General features: G+C 43.0%; 1 protein-coding gene across 7 annotated transcripts in view; it reads right to left on the bottom strand.

The window, feature by feature from the left end:
• LOC309535175 (uncharacterized protein) overlaps positions 1–15,243 on the bottom strand; it is a 258,807-nt gene that overhangs the window by 43,609 nt on the left and 199,955 nt on the right. For 2 of the 7 annotated variants that reach the window (XR_014221063.1, XM_082228028.1), the window contains one exon: positions 3,059–3,633. The exons of 4 other annotated variants lie outside the window; for them this stretch is intronic. Coding sequence is in view for 2 of the 3 variants with exons in the window: in XM_082228028.1 (XP_082084154.1) it covers positions 3,567–3,633 (67 nt within the window). In the remaining variant the exon portion in view is untranslated. Of the gene's footprint in view, positions 1–3,058; positions 3,634–13,515; positions 13,554–15,243 lie in introns of those variants that run through there. One more of the 7 variants, XM_082228030.1, reaches the window with a different exon arrangement.

The raw sequence follows: 15,243 nt of genomic DNA, 5'->3' as shown, positions 1-15,243 counted from the left end.
ACATCCTCCCCCCTCCTCAGTGGCACAGCTTTCTCAGTTAGGCTCCTTCATCATATCCCAGGCACCAGAGGCCCATCTGTGCAAATGTCAGTGTGGTTGCTCAATTGCAGGCAGCCAGCTTATCTGGAGTAAACAGTCACGCTGAAGATTTTAATCTTGATCACCAGGTTCAAATGATTATTGCAAGACTTCTGCAATTCAGAGAGTGGCGTTGGCAGTGGACAGCAGAACAAAAGAATATGTTATCACAAACTGACCGAAGCATATCGTAAAGTGCAGGGATTGGTAACTAGAGTGGAGCCTCTATAATCTGACCTTGACGTCACGGTACACCGTCCTATGCAGATATAAGCCAGTACGATTCAATTTAACTAGTGCTCTTTTTACCCCAAAATTCATTGGCTGGCTCACACATGCATATTCCTTGTTGTGATGACAGCAACACTAAAACAACAGCTTTTGTTTGTCAAATGGCCATGACAAACCAACTACAAACCAACTGCTGCAAATAAATAAATAAATAAATAAATAAATAAATTTTTATTATTATTTGTACCTTGCCTTTCTGGCTGGGTTTTCCCAGCCTTTGCACTCCTGAAAGTTAATTTGATCCAGTGGACAACTTTGTCAATTGTAATTTCCTCTCACCCATTCGCTATCCACACTGCACTGGAGGGCCCCTCCACTTTGTGGAACAAATTCTTATGGGGTTCTAGGGTCTATAGGGGGACAGAAAAAAACCGGTCCCTCTCCTTTTCCATGCTTCTGCTGGATCAAAATCCTTTCTGGAGCCAGAAGTACCCCAGCCAGATTCCAATCATAACACATAACCATTGACTAAAATGTAGTGTTTTCCAGTGGAATCCTTCACACATTCACATCAAGCGGGAAACACATTTATGGGTGAAACAGGCCTAGGTATCTAAACAATGTGTAGCTGTCTTTCAATAGGGACAAATGTAAGGTTCTACACATACGCAGGAATAGCCAGCTGCACAAATATAAGATAGGAGATGCCTGGATTGCCAGTAGTACATGTGAAAAGGGTGTAGGGTATTTAGTAAACCACAAAATTAATATGAGTCAATGGTGTGATGCAACAATAAAAAAAATAAAGTGTCCAGATCAAGGGAAGTACAGTGGTACCTCAAGTTACAAACACCTTGAGTTACAAACACTTCGGGTTACAGGCTCCACTAACCTGGAAGTAATACCTGGGGTTAAAACTTTACCTCAGGATGAGAACAGAAATCGCATGCCAGTGGTGCGGCGGCAGTGGGAGGCCCCATTAGCTAAAGTGGTACCTCAGGTTAAGAACGGTTTCAGGTTAAGAACGGACCTCCAGAACGAATTAAGTTCATAATCAGACGTACCACTGTAATAGTACCGCTCTATTCTGCCTTGGTCAGATCACACCATTTAAGAAGGATGTTGACAAGCTGGAATGTGTGCAGTGGAGGGCAACAAGATGATCAAGGGTCTGGAAACCAAGCCTTATGAGGAACGGTTGAGGGAGTTGGGTATGTTTAACCTGGAAAAGAGGAGACTGAGAGGAGATCCGACCGCCATCTTCAAATATCTAAAGGGCTGTCACTTGAAAAGGGGAGCAAGCTCCAGAGGGTAGGACCTGGAACAATGGCTTCATGTTACAAGAAGGGAGATTCCGACTAAACATCAGGAAGAATGCTCAGACAGTAGAGCTGGAATGGACTCCCTTGGCAGGTAGTGGGCTCTCTTTCAAAGGAAGCTTTAAAGCAGAGGTTGGATGGCCCTCTGTCATGGATGCTTCAATTGAGATTCCTGCATTGCAGGGGGTTGGACTAGATGTCCCTCGGGGTCCCTTCCATCTCTGCATCTCTATGATTCAGGTGCGTGAGATTGTACTGAATTATCACTTTTAAAGCAAATAATCAGGATATCAAAATCACCAAAGAAGAAGAAGAGAGAAGAAAAGATAGCCGACATTTCTGCTCATTAACCAGTTGATGAGTGGGACTCGTTTGGCATTCATTCATTCATTGTCAGCACATTGTCCCCCACGTCTTGTCACCACAATCAACTTCACACCAATATCACCTTGAGCTCTGTTGATTCCTTGTGTCACTTGGAAGCAAGAGGGGCTTGCTACGTCAGTGGCCCATGTCACTTCATGTGTGTCACTTATAGGTGCTGCCAGAGTTCAAGCCTCTTTGGTACTGCAAGGTTAGTATTTCATGTACCATAATAATCAGATGTCAAGACAAGTAAGATCCTCACATCCTCATCTGGAGATAAACACAGCTTCCATTTGTTAGGACAGCATTTTTAAAGAAACATTTAGAGGCAATTCCTCCTAATATGTTTAGGAAGATAAAACAAAATGATAGTGGCAATGGAGAGAAATAAGGCACTTTTGTGGTGGCCAAATGAAATCTTTGCCCATGGCGGCTGTCAATCCTGTTGAGAGCCATTGAAGGAGCTCACAAAACGGGACTGGCTATTTTTTCTATTGCATTCTAGAGTTTTATTCTTGCCATTGTAGTCACATGAAGAAGACTGGACTTTTCCCATTGACGTCTTCCATATTGCTGCAGTGTTGAAGGCTATTTTGAATGTCACACACAGTGCTATGGTCTTGTGTTCTCGAAAAGTTAGTTATGGACATGTTGGCCTACCTATGGGGGAAGTTGTCCATGGCCTTTGGATAAATGGCAACCACTAAGCAGTAGTTTTCCTCTGTACTAGAAGGGCAAAAGTATATTTCTTGATAATTAAAATCCTCACTGGTTGGACCTTTATTCTGCAATAGATCATTAAACTGTTGCTTTGAATCTCTTTTCAACTTCATTTGTTGTCCTGAACTTATCTGGAGAACAATCTGTCCAATTTCAGGCCTTGGCATTCTATTATTGTGGTACTAATGATTACTGATGATCTTTTCCAGTACATGGTAGGGGCATTAACAGCAATTACAATGTCCCTGCAGACCACAGAACATGCTGTGCACCCAAGGTCTCTGAGATATGAAGACCTCCTGGAGCTGTTAACTGTTGAAGACTATGACCCACGAAGCCATTGAACTTTTCTATTGCTTTTTCTTTCCACCTGGCAGAAATGAGATAGGGGTGGAAGACATGGATGAAATTCTACCCAAATAACATGAAGGTAAGATGAGGAAGAAGATTTGTGAAGAACTCACAAACCCTGTGATGGCTAAGACAGGAATCCTAGGCACCAAGTGGTTCTGACAAGTATCTCATAACTTTGTACGTCTTTCGGTTATTTGTAGTGTGGAGAAAACTTTCCCTTTAGCATGGGCACCACCACAAAGGTAACAGCAACCTTGCAAATACAAGTATGTGCAATGGAGACCCGCACTGTGATAGGATTAAGAACAATCCGAGGCAGCCCTGGAATCATATCGCCCCATTTTAATGGCTTTCTGCCTGTTGCAGAGATAGGCCATCTTTATGCAGCTTTCATAGCCTCCATTCACCACAATGAAAGTGTTCTTTCCCATTCCGATGTAGGATTCTGCTATTTATTAAATCCATCTTCTAACGTGTGCAAATAAAAGAGTCTCTATTTCACCCCCAGAGGAGAATAAGAGGCAGCCAGCAGAGGCAAGAGGCACGGCCGGGTTTCATGCAGGAACTAAGAATATGAAAAAAGAGGAAACAAATACATTAGGAAAATTGCTGCCAGAGTTGGTTATTCAGGTTAGATTGTCCAGGGAGAAAGCTAATGTGTTCCCTAGCCATTACGGAGGGATTTTCGTGACAGTAGTGCCATTCATGAAACACTTTTGTGGTGCAAATAGCAAAGATCTTATGGCGTTCTCATTTAATTTAATGGGAATGCTGTGGGGCCCTCATATTTCATGCCTTGAGATCACAGAGCTGTGCTGTATACATCTTATTAGTTAGCATATACAAATGCTGTTTGTATAAACTAACACCCACACTTAATTACAGACTCTGTTACTTGAACTTTTGTGTTATTCCACCCCCTGCACCCGCCTGTCCACAGTATTTTATTTTCCCCTGGGAAAAATAACAGCCCAAAGATGCTTCTGCATTAACTAAAGTTCAAACCTAATTTATTTATTCATTGTTTCCTTGCATTTCCTAACTGTTTGAGGTGGCTCCTATAATGATGCTCTGAACCAATGAATGTACATATCTCAAGAAGAAGGTCTCCTTGATTTGGCAAGCTCAAAAAGCAACATTTGACCAGATGTTTAAGGTGGGATGGAGAGTGCCATATGCTATTATTAAAGGTCTAAGGAGCTGTTTTGACTGCAAAGCAGTAGTAGGGGGGCAACATGATTTTATGTGGCAGGGGCAGGGAAGCAAAAGATTTTATGTTCTACAAAAAAGGCAGCCAATTGTTAATTTATTGTTGTTGCTTTTTTGCTCCCAGGGAGGCGAAAGATGGTTTTTTTCTGCTTCAGATACTGAAGTAACTTGACTGGCTATGTGTGCAATACATCTTGACGTAGGGCAGGCATGGGGAACCTTTGGCCCTCCAGATATTGCTGGACTACAACTCCCATCATCCCTGAGAATTGGCAATGCTTGCTGAATCTGATGGGAATTGTAGCTCACAACATGGGGAGGGCCAGAAGTTTCTGACACTGACTTTGGGGGAGAGCTGTAGCTCTATTTCCTATGACTTGACAGGAGGGGGAGGTATCATTTGCTGCTCTGCCTCAGGCAGCAAAATGTCTTGGGCCAAGCCTCAAAAGGGGCAAGATTAGCATCAAGGTTCAAAATATCTATACACTGATCCTGGGATACAGTGTTATTTTTCTAGGAAAAGAGACGCCGGAACTCACAATGAGCACCTTCCTTGTTCTTTGACCATAATGGCAATGGCACCCACATAAGAGGTGTTGGATCTGAATTCTGGTGAGTTCCGGCTGAAAAAAGCCCTGCTTTTTAAAGACCTAGTTGCCCAAAATCAAACGATATTAAGAGCATTTGTTGTGGTTAGTTTTTCATACACCATAATAACCAGAGAGACATATAGGGGGTCTTGAAGAATATGGACTGAAACATGGAGCGGTTATTTCCCCCCCTTGCCCTTGATCTCTACTCACGGAATTTTCTAGATGTCTTTGAGCTATGAATTTCCTTAGTCTGCTTTCAGCAGTTCAGAAATTTAGTTACAGGACGCAACCCAAACGCTCTTCCAAATGTCGTTTCTAAATGGTCTCTGTGAATAACTGCAAGATTAAACTTTTATGTGACAATATGAGAGACTCCTACATGGAGTTGTATAAGCTGCAGGGAAATCATGGGAAGACTAAATCCGCTAATGACCCAGATATTATACTTTAATTTATTGATAACTAAATAATCAGAGGCTCTTTACAGGCTTCTCAAAACCTAACAATTGTGTATTGTGCATTTGACTTCTGCACGCATGCCGACACAAACAAATAAAAGCAATCATAACAGCTGAAATGTAGTTAGGAGCACAATTGAGAACATCTGTATTGTAAGCAGAAATAAATTAGAAATACTGGAGTGTTTTGTAGCTGTGAAACTGAAGAATAAAAAAATAACCCACAGCACCTGGATTAAGCAGTTATAAATAATGGATAAAGGGGAAAAAATCACATTACCCCCTGTAAATTCCCTCCCCCCGCCATGAAATATATTTTATGAATGTAGAATTACAGTAATAAATGCGGCATTTGTTTCCAACTGCCCCCCCCTCACCATAGAAGTTCATGAGTACAATATAGTTTGAAAGTAATGACCAATAGGTATAATATTTGCTGGAGAATGGTTCTACCATAAAAGAAATCTTTGTTTCAACCTTAACTTTTAAAAAAAGAAAGCACATGTTGAAACACCTCATTTTGCCTCAGTGCTTTTGTGAAGGCTACAATGCAAACACCACACACGTCCAGTTGCTAAGGGGGTGGTTTGGATAGCAAGCATGGCAGAAAGGGACTACTGCACTATCCTACAAAACAGTAGACTGAGATTGGGACTGGGGCCCTACTGTTAGGGAAAGGGAGGCAGCTACCTCAGGCAGCTGATTTTGAGTGTCATGAAAGTTAGGTTCTTTGCATGTATGTGTGGAATAACACATGCAACCTAATCCTAAGCACTGTTATTCAGAATTTAGGCTCAGTTTGTCTTTATCATGCAGTGTGGTAGCTCTTCACCCTTCCCTGTTCCATCACTAAAGTACATCAATGAAGCTCTGTTACTGTGGTGGATAGTGGGGGTTGAGGAGGTGAGTCTGTGAGGGCCTGTGAGGAAGAACGGGGCAGGGTGACCCTGTGGCAAGCTGGGCTTAGGTGGGCATGGCTCAAGAAGCAGCACAGGTAAGTATCAGGGACTAGTTCAGAGGAGGAATGGTGGAGACTGCCCCCTCATCCTGACCCTTCCAGGGAGGAGGAAGAGGAAGACAATAGAGATTTATGACAGTGGTTTGAGGGAGGTCACAGCTCAGAGGCAGATGAGGGGGAAAGTTGGGAAATAACGGGAGAGGAGGAGGCAGAACTGGAGCAGCCGTTGGCTGACATGCTGTCATTAGAAAGCCTTCCAGACCCACCATCTCCCAGAACCCAGCAAGCCTTAAAAGTAGGAGAGCAAAGAGCTCAAAGACAGAGGGCACATAGCAGCACCCGTAGACGTGACGAATGAGGAAGTGGGAGAGACGGGGTGTGTGGAGACTCACTCAGGACAACGCCATTATCCAATAGACTGGGTTTTATAGCCTTTCTCTGTTAATATTGAAATAAAAAAGGATGGTAAGAAACTTTCCCTTGTCTTTATACTTCCTGGGCAACCAGCCGGGAGCCTCTGACAGCATCCTGACAGAAAGTGAGAGAAGGAGGTCTAGGGCTCTGGTGAGGGCCCAAGATGTGAGGAGAATGGGTCAGGTTGGAGAGCTGGATGCTGCTGTTCAACAGCAGCCAGACCACATCCCCAGGCACAGCAGCTCTTCCCTTCCTCCCCTTCTTCTTCCCTTCTCTCAGACTAACAGATGGAGAGGGGCAGCATGAAAGTCACCATAGGCACAACAGCCTTTCTCTTCTCTCTCCTATTCTGTGTCTGCATCACCATCAGGCTGGGATGCCATACCCTCCAACATTTCTCCGATGAAAATAGGGATGTCTGATGAAGATGATGATGACGACGACGATATAATAATAATAATAAAAAAAAATTTACTATTAATACCCCACCCATCTGACTTGGTTGCCCCAGCTACTCTGGGCCACTTCCAACATATAAAGACATAATAAAACATTACATATTAAATAAACTCCCCTATACAGATGGTTCAGGGGTCGGATAACTCCATACCCTCCTACATTTCTCAGATGAAAATAGGGACATCCTAAGGAAAAACGGGAGATTCCTGGATCAAATCAGAAAGCAGGACGGCTTCTGCAAATCCGGGACTGTCCCTGGAAAATAGGGGCACTTGGAGGGTCTGGGATGCTGTTTGTTGCCTTCCATACCTGCTGCCTGAGCGTGCGCCCCTGTTTGCCCCTGCAATCTGGGCTTGAACGCAGCTCCTTCAACAAATGTGTTCCTGTGCTGTTGGTTTGTTGAGATTCACAGAAGCGTCCTTTGACTTCACCTGACTCAGAATTCGCCAACATATATGGAACCACTACTGTGTTGAGAAAGAACAAATAAAGCAATGCTTGTGGGAAGTTAAAGAGGAAGCAAGGCCTTAGTATCCAACAGCCACCCAGCAGCTTCTAAATGAAAAAGGACAAGAACTTCCCTTCAGCTGGTAGATATAAAATGTCAGAAACACAAAAGAAATATTATGAAGTCAGGTATAAGTCTGGAGTGTTTTCCCCTCATGATTAATGATTGGTCTGGAACGGGATAGGAAAAGGTAAAACAAAGTTCCTCTTGAAGTAGTTTAAAAATGCCACAGCTGAAGTGGTGGCGGTGGGTGGAAATATTGTAACATCAATTTGAAAATAATAAAAAAATCCCCTTCCACTAAGATGTAAAGGTCAGGAAAGATTTGGGTGTTTTTAAATGCTGCCGTGGAGAAATTTTTATAAAGGTTAAGATGTCATGTAGTTTCAGAGTTATAGGCATTGGAGGGGGGCCCTTGAGTGCCAGCTGTGCCTCAGGCCACGGCGTGACTATGAGACACAATGACAGTGGACAGCAGGAGGCTGGCAGATCACGGGCGATCGCTGGGGAAAATTGTACCTTGCTTAGCGAATAATGCAAAGCTGTATGAATATTTCAGAAGCAAAAAACAATGCAATTGGGCGGGTGGGTAGGTGGGGGGAACCCTCAGCTTAAAAATGCACCTTCAATAACATTGCAAGGGTCTAATTTAATGCCCCCAAAGCAAGGAAATTTCCAGAGTTCACGCTGCCTCTCTGTCCGCTACTCAATTTCCCTCTCATTTGCAGTACAAGTACATATGGTTTGCAGGGGCCTCGAGAGCTAAATTCAACCTGCTTGAGACATTGGAGTTCAACCAGGTAGGAAACTCGATCCTACTGCTTATGCGTCCCTTTAAGCACAAAGCGCATAAAACTCCACGTACGTTGCTGGAAAGGTGCGAAAACAGACAGGTGGCGCCATGGCGAGGTTGCTTATTTCCTCCATAATTTCTTTTGATGGAGTTCTTTGTCACAATCCATCTACAGTAGTACCTCGGGTTACATATGCTTCAGGTTACAGACACTTCAGGTTACAGACTCCGCTAACCCAGAAATAGTACCTCGGGTTAAGAACTTTGCTTCAGGATGAGAACAGAAATCGTGCTATGGCGGCAGCAGGAGACCCCATTAGCTAAAGTGGTGCTTCAGGTTAAGAACAGTTTCAGGTTAAGAATGGACCTCCGGAACGAATTAAGTACTTAACCCGAGGTACCACTGTACTGAACTAGATGGGTCGATCACTGTTCAGACTTGGTTAATAAGGCAGCTTCCCGGGTCAAAGTTCTCACCCATCAAGCTCAGTAATGTTTTTCACATCACTGGCTGCCGCCACCCATTTTTATGTGCAGCTGCTGGGACAGAACCTGGGACCTACTATGCTATGGATTCGGTCTCATGTTAAGTTGCAATAAAAAGTGTATGCCATCTGGTTGGCCACTGTGAAAACAGGATAGATAGACCTTTAGTCTGATCCACCAGGGCTCATCGTACGTTCTTATCCAGTATCACTAGCAGCTTCGCTCTCTGGCATGTTAGGATGTCATTATGAGTTAGTGAAGTGAAGAAGGAGCTGGGAAATTCACAGGATGGTGGAATCTACTTGTACTGGTTAGTCCTTGAGAGGAAGATCAGAAGGTGTTGAGCTGCTCATTTTGCCAGGAAGAAGAGTTTGGATTTGATATCCCGCTTTATCACTACCCGAAGGAGTCTCAAAGCGGCTAACATTCTCCTTTCCCTTCCTCCCCCACAACAAACACTCTGTGAGGTGAGTGGGGCTGAGAGACTTCAGAGTAGTGTGACTAGCCCAAGGTCACCCAGCAGCTGCATGTGGAGGAGCGGGGACGCGAACCCGGTTCCCCAGATTACGAGTCTACCGCTCTTAACCACTACACCACACTGGCCATGCAATCTCCATAAGGTCTAGTTTTGGCCTTACCAACAGTAAGGAAAGTTGTATTGCTCTCATGCAGGATACTTTAACCCCATATTTCTAACCAGGCTCCAGTACAAACACACATGTGCATACAACCTGACAGTTTGAGTGACACGGTTTAATGATATTGAATCACACTCAGTAGAGGGGCAGTTATTTTAAGCTGAAACTGGCTGGAATTCTCCATAACAGCTGCAGAATATATTTTAATTAAATAATGCCAGTTGCACTTTAACTAAGCCAGCACATCTTCCTTCTGTTCTGATATTGCTTTTAAAAAAAATGTAGATAAGCATCTTAGCCTGAAAACCTACCGTATTTTTTGCACCATAACACTCACTTTTTTCCTCCTAGAAAGTAAGGGGAAATGTCTGTGCGTGTTATGGAGGGAATGCCTACGGGTGGCATGCCTACGGATTTTCCTCCTCTAAAAACTACGTGCGTGTTATGGTCGGGTGCGTGTTATAGAGCGAAAAATACGGTATACATGTTTATGCAGAACTAAGTTACACTATGTTTAATGGAATTACTTCTAGGTATAGGCATAGGACCGCCACCTTAAGCTACAAACTTAAAACCTGTATTAAAAATAAAACAAAAGCCTTTTATTAGACATACTTTTATTTCAGTGTTGCTCTTCCATTCCTGCCAATCTGTCCAAAGTAACCAAAAAGTAAGTAGCTTGCGAGAAGGTAGCTGTATCTTTTGGGAAAATGTGCCCTGGAGTAGCTGGACAACGAATAGGAATGATTGCAAATTTAGTTAAGTTCACGTTTTTAAACGAACTGCCCTGATTCACAGTTCTGGGAGTGATATGAGGACCAGATTGCAGTAATTAATATACTTCTACATCAGAAATATAGTACAATATGGGACTGGGCTCTTTTAAATATGTGTTTAATGTATAATACACTTAATTATTGCATATAATTAGTTGGACTTTTTTTGCACAAGCAACTCAGACATAAGTGGGCACTCGATGCAAGAGGCCATCTGATGCATGCAAGGCTCAATTGGGGCAGAACTGCCAAAATCAGTGCATAAATCCATAAAAAACCGATTCCTCTTTCATCACTAGTTAAGATTATCTGCAAAAAGATTGTTTTATTTCTCTGAAATAAGTCAGTATCTCTGAATACATAACACTATTATTATATGAGGCAGGATTATGAGAGCATTGAATATCTGAGAGGATAAGGGATATCTGGTTAGACTATTTTGTTTGTTTTTATTCACAATGACTTCATTCCAATGTTTAATTGACAGCCGGGAAAGAAGGATGCCTTTGTTGAAGATTCAATACCTCCCATCCTTTAATTAAGTTGCAAGAATTAACAATACAACTTTGCTGAGCTGTAGTTCAGCAACTTTTAACTAATGAGTTTCAACCAATGGATTTTTTTTTTTTGCCCATTTGGAACCCACCTGTTACTCCCAACCTGTTAAGCACATATTTGAACTCTCTTTAGTTCTTTCTGTTGCCCTGTTTTCAGCACCCACTGTGAGCCACCCCCAAGGTTCCCCTCCTTCAATGGAGAGCCTTGACTTAAGGATGCTTGAGGAATTTGATTTGTGTGAATTGCAACCCGAACGGATCTGATATTGAACCTACTGGACTAAGGTGCAGATCAGAACATGGTTATCCTTTGGGTGCAACACTACTCCCAAACCTACACTAGTATTCTTGGCTAAAAAAAATGAGTAACAAAATGCATTACAGAAGGCATATTTTATCTTTAAAAATGCATATGTTGAGAATTTGACTTGTGATTAAAAATGTAATAAGATACACAGTCGTACCTTGGATCCCGAACGCCTTGCGAGTCAAATGTTTTGGCTCCCGAATGCTGCAAACCTGGAAGTGAGTGTTTCGGTTTGTGAACTCTCTTTGGAACCTGAACATCTGACATGGCTTCCATGGCTTCCGATTGGCTGCAGGAGCTTTCTGCAGCCAATCGGAAGCTGTGCCTTGGTTTCTGAACGTTTTGGAAGTCAAACGGACTTCCGGAATGGATTCCTTTCAACTTCCAGGGTACCACTGTAGATTTAAATACATTTTTGGGTGAGGAGTAAAAAAAAATAAAAAATACTCACAGATTAAAGGGGAATTGGGACAAAACAAAGACATGCACACATTGCCTTGCTCCCGCAATTGAGTGGGGTTTGTATGCATGGCCACCGCAGAATTTTGAGGAGGCTCGGCCGTTTCATTGAACTTTTGGGGGGGAGGTCCATCCCCAGACCTCTTAGTTGGCATGCCTGGACACACATAAAACTGATGTGACTAGAAATAGATGGATCCAACTGTCCTTAGCCTTGACCAACCATTTGAGAATTACTGAATTACAGAAATGCCTCAAGTGAAGATAGAATAGAAGATGGTTTCACTTCTTTGCTACTGAAGTCAAGGGAATCAGATTTTGGGACTGAAACAAAAGGCTGACTAAAAGACAGTGGGGAAAAACATTGTCACGACCCTTTGTCTGTTTTAGATGCGCCTAGTTAACGGCATATGATTTCAGTTGTATCAAAACACTATGAACATACAGTGAATCCTCCGGATATGAACTTAATTCATTCTGGGGGTCCGTTTGCACCCCGAAAATTACGTAAATACGTGCAGCACAATTGAGCACTTCTGCGCATGTGTGTGTGACGAAACCCGGAAGTATACACTTCCGGGGTTGCCGCAGCCGTAACCTGAAGATTATGTATCCAGAGGGTTATGTAAACAGGTACGACTGTAACATCATATACTTTTATTAGCTGCTGATCATTCAGCTTAATCCATCAAGTAAAAATATTCTTAGGTGGTAATTTTCTGTTTTGAAGTGATAAGATGCATGAGCTATTTTATATAACACATTACAACTGTGCTGGCCTCCCCAAACAAAACAGTTTTGAAAGTCTTTCCATATGGGATAAAGAATTTTAATACACATAACATTTCCTGCATTTTCATCTCAGAGGAAGAAATGCATATTTGACAAAAAGAAAAAGAAAAAACTCTTAATAATTTTCCCAGCCACCATGCAATTTTTACAGTCTGTCTCCATGATATCATATTTGCAGTGTGAGGTATGGTACAGTCTGTCATCAGAGTTGCTCTCAGTACTTCCTTGATGCCAGACTAATCAAGATAAATACATCATGTAGTAATAGAGGTGTAATTGCTTCAAAAGCCGCATTTGTTTTAAATGCTTCATGCTTCTTGTTAACACCAGCTCAGCTAATGTCCAGAGCTTTTATTTTACAGTTTACTTTTAAGTCTTCCCACGTGTTCCTTTGTTTTTGGTGACTGACAAGGATGTATCGAAGGCTTGATTTGTTGCCTACATACATAGAGAATGCAAAATAAAGCTTTTCTCTGCATCTCCCAGCTCTGATGCAAAAACAAAGTAAGATCAAATTTCCTGAAGTAGTGGAAGCCCAATGAAAACTAGATATTGACTCAGAAAGGATCTCCAAGCACCTTTTGATAAGTTACTGTAAAAAAAGCAAAAAAAGGTAAATGACCCCTGGGTGGTTAAGTCCAGTCAAAGGCGACTATGGGGCTCATCTTGCTTTCAGGCCGGGCGAGCCGGCGTTTGTCCAAAGAGAGCTTTCCGGGTCATGTGGCCAGCATGACTAAACCGATTCTGGTGCAACAGAACACTGTGATGGAAACTAGAACGCACGGAAACACCGTTTACCTTCCCGCCACAGCGGTACCTAATTATCTACTAAAACTGGCATGCTTTCGAACTGCGTGGTTGGCAGGAGCTGGGGCAGAGCAATGCAACTCACCCTGTCGCGTGGATTCGAACCACTGACCTTCTGATCAGCAAGCCCAAGAGGCTCAGTGATTTAAACCACAGCGTCACCCGCTCCACGTATGTTACTGTACATCTGTGCTAGATATGCCAAACTCTGCAGAGGCACTTCAAATACAAGCCTTCACCTGTTCATTTTCTTGTGTGCCGATCTGTTGCCCTGCAAAATTTTTCTGTTGAGATTACCAATAATGGTTGTAGTAAAGGTAAAGGTAAAGGGACCCCTGACCATTAGGTCCAGTCGTGGCCGATTCTGGGGTTGCGGTGCTCATCTCGCTTTACTGGCCGAGGGAGAAGGTGTACAGCTTCCGGGTCATGTGGCCAGCATGACTAAGCTGCTTTTGGCGAACCAGAGCAGCGCACGGAAACACCGTTTACCTTCCTGCCGGAGTGGTACCTATTTATCTACTTGCACTTTGACGTGCTTTCGAACTGCTAGGTTGGCAGGAGCAGGGACCGAGCAACGGGAGCTCACCCCATCGTGGGGATTCAAACTGCCGACCTTCTGATCAGCAAGCCCTAGGCTCTGTGGTTTAACCCACAGCGCCACCCGCGTCCCCCAATAGTTGTAGTAGTTGTGGTTAATTAAAAGAAAATACCAGTTCACTATCACCAGCAGCTTGTTTAATATGGGGCAAAACCCGTGAGGTTACTTTGGCCACAGTTTGGTAGACAGGAGTTTAAAAAACATAGCAATGTGTTAAATCATGGGTAGGCAAACTAAGGCCCGGGGGCCGGATCCGGCCCAATCTACTTCTAAATCCGGCCCGTGGACGGCCCGGGAATCAGTGTGTTTTTACATGAGTAAAATGTGTCTTTTTATTTAAAATGCATCTTTATTTAAAATGCATCTTTATTTAAAATGCATAATCACTACAGTGGTACCTTGGGTTACTGACGCTTCAGATTACAGATGCTTCAGGTTACAGACTCTGCTAACCCAGAAATAGTACCACGGGTTAAGAACTTTGCTTCAGGATGAGGAAATTGTGCAGTGGCGGCGCAGTGGCAGCGGGAGGCCCCATTGGCTAAAGTGGTACCTCAGGTTAAGAACAATTTCAAGTTAAGAACGGACCTCTGGAACAAATAAAGTACTTAACCCGAGGTACTGCTGTAGTTATGTACTTAGCATGATGTAAGCTGTATGTAAAAGAGTCTAAAAGGCTGTGTGAAACCTGCTATCAGTACCATAGCCATCATTTACGGACCTCCGGAACGAATCAAGTTCTTAACCCGAGGTACCACTGTTATTGTATCATTAACAGAAAGTGTATTTAGTCTCCAAGCACCTTTGGCTGGACAAAACTCCAGTCCACATCCATACACAGAATGCTTCTCATTGGTCTATTGAGCCACGTTCCTTAGATATTTGAGATATTGAGAAATTAGCCCCAAACCAGTACAGGTAAGAAGCTCACAGATAAATGTTTTGAAGGATTCAAGGCTTCTCCTGTGCATTGCCCGAGTCATCCTCTGCAGGAACTCCCAGCTCTTAGTAAATAAGATTCATGCTCTTATTTTTTACACAGCAAGATGTAACAGTGACAGAACCAATAAACTGCAGAATCAGGCGAAGAGGCACTTGTTGCTTGTTTAGACATATGACCTGACAAAAAATAAGGCGCAAACAAACACAATTCGCAGCAGAAAACCCCAAGGAGGACAAAAAAGAATCGTGCCCAAATAAAAATGTGACACACTTCTATTGGATATATATTCAGCTTCTGTTGTTTTGGTTGGAAAACAGCTGCAGGTGTCCTCCAATTATCTCACCATTTTCGCAAATATCAACTGTCATATTTAATTTGTTCCGTTCATTGTGCAGCTCCCTCACCCTGCACAATTCTTTC

The sequence above is a fragment of the Podarcis vaucheri genome, assembly GCF_965113315.1.
Source record: "Podarcis vaucheri genome assembly, chromosome: 6".
Taxonomy (NCBI): Eukaryota; Metazoa; Chordata; class Lepidosauria; order Squamata; family Lacertidae; genus Podarcis; species Podarcis vaucheri.
Note: the sequence above shows the minus strand (reverse complement) of the source record. Positions and strands in the feature narration are given on the sequence as shown.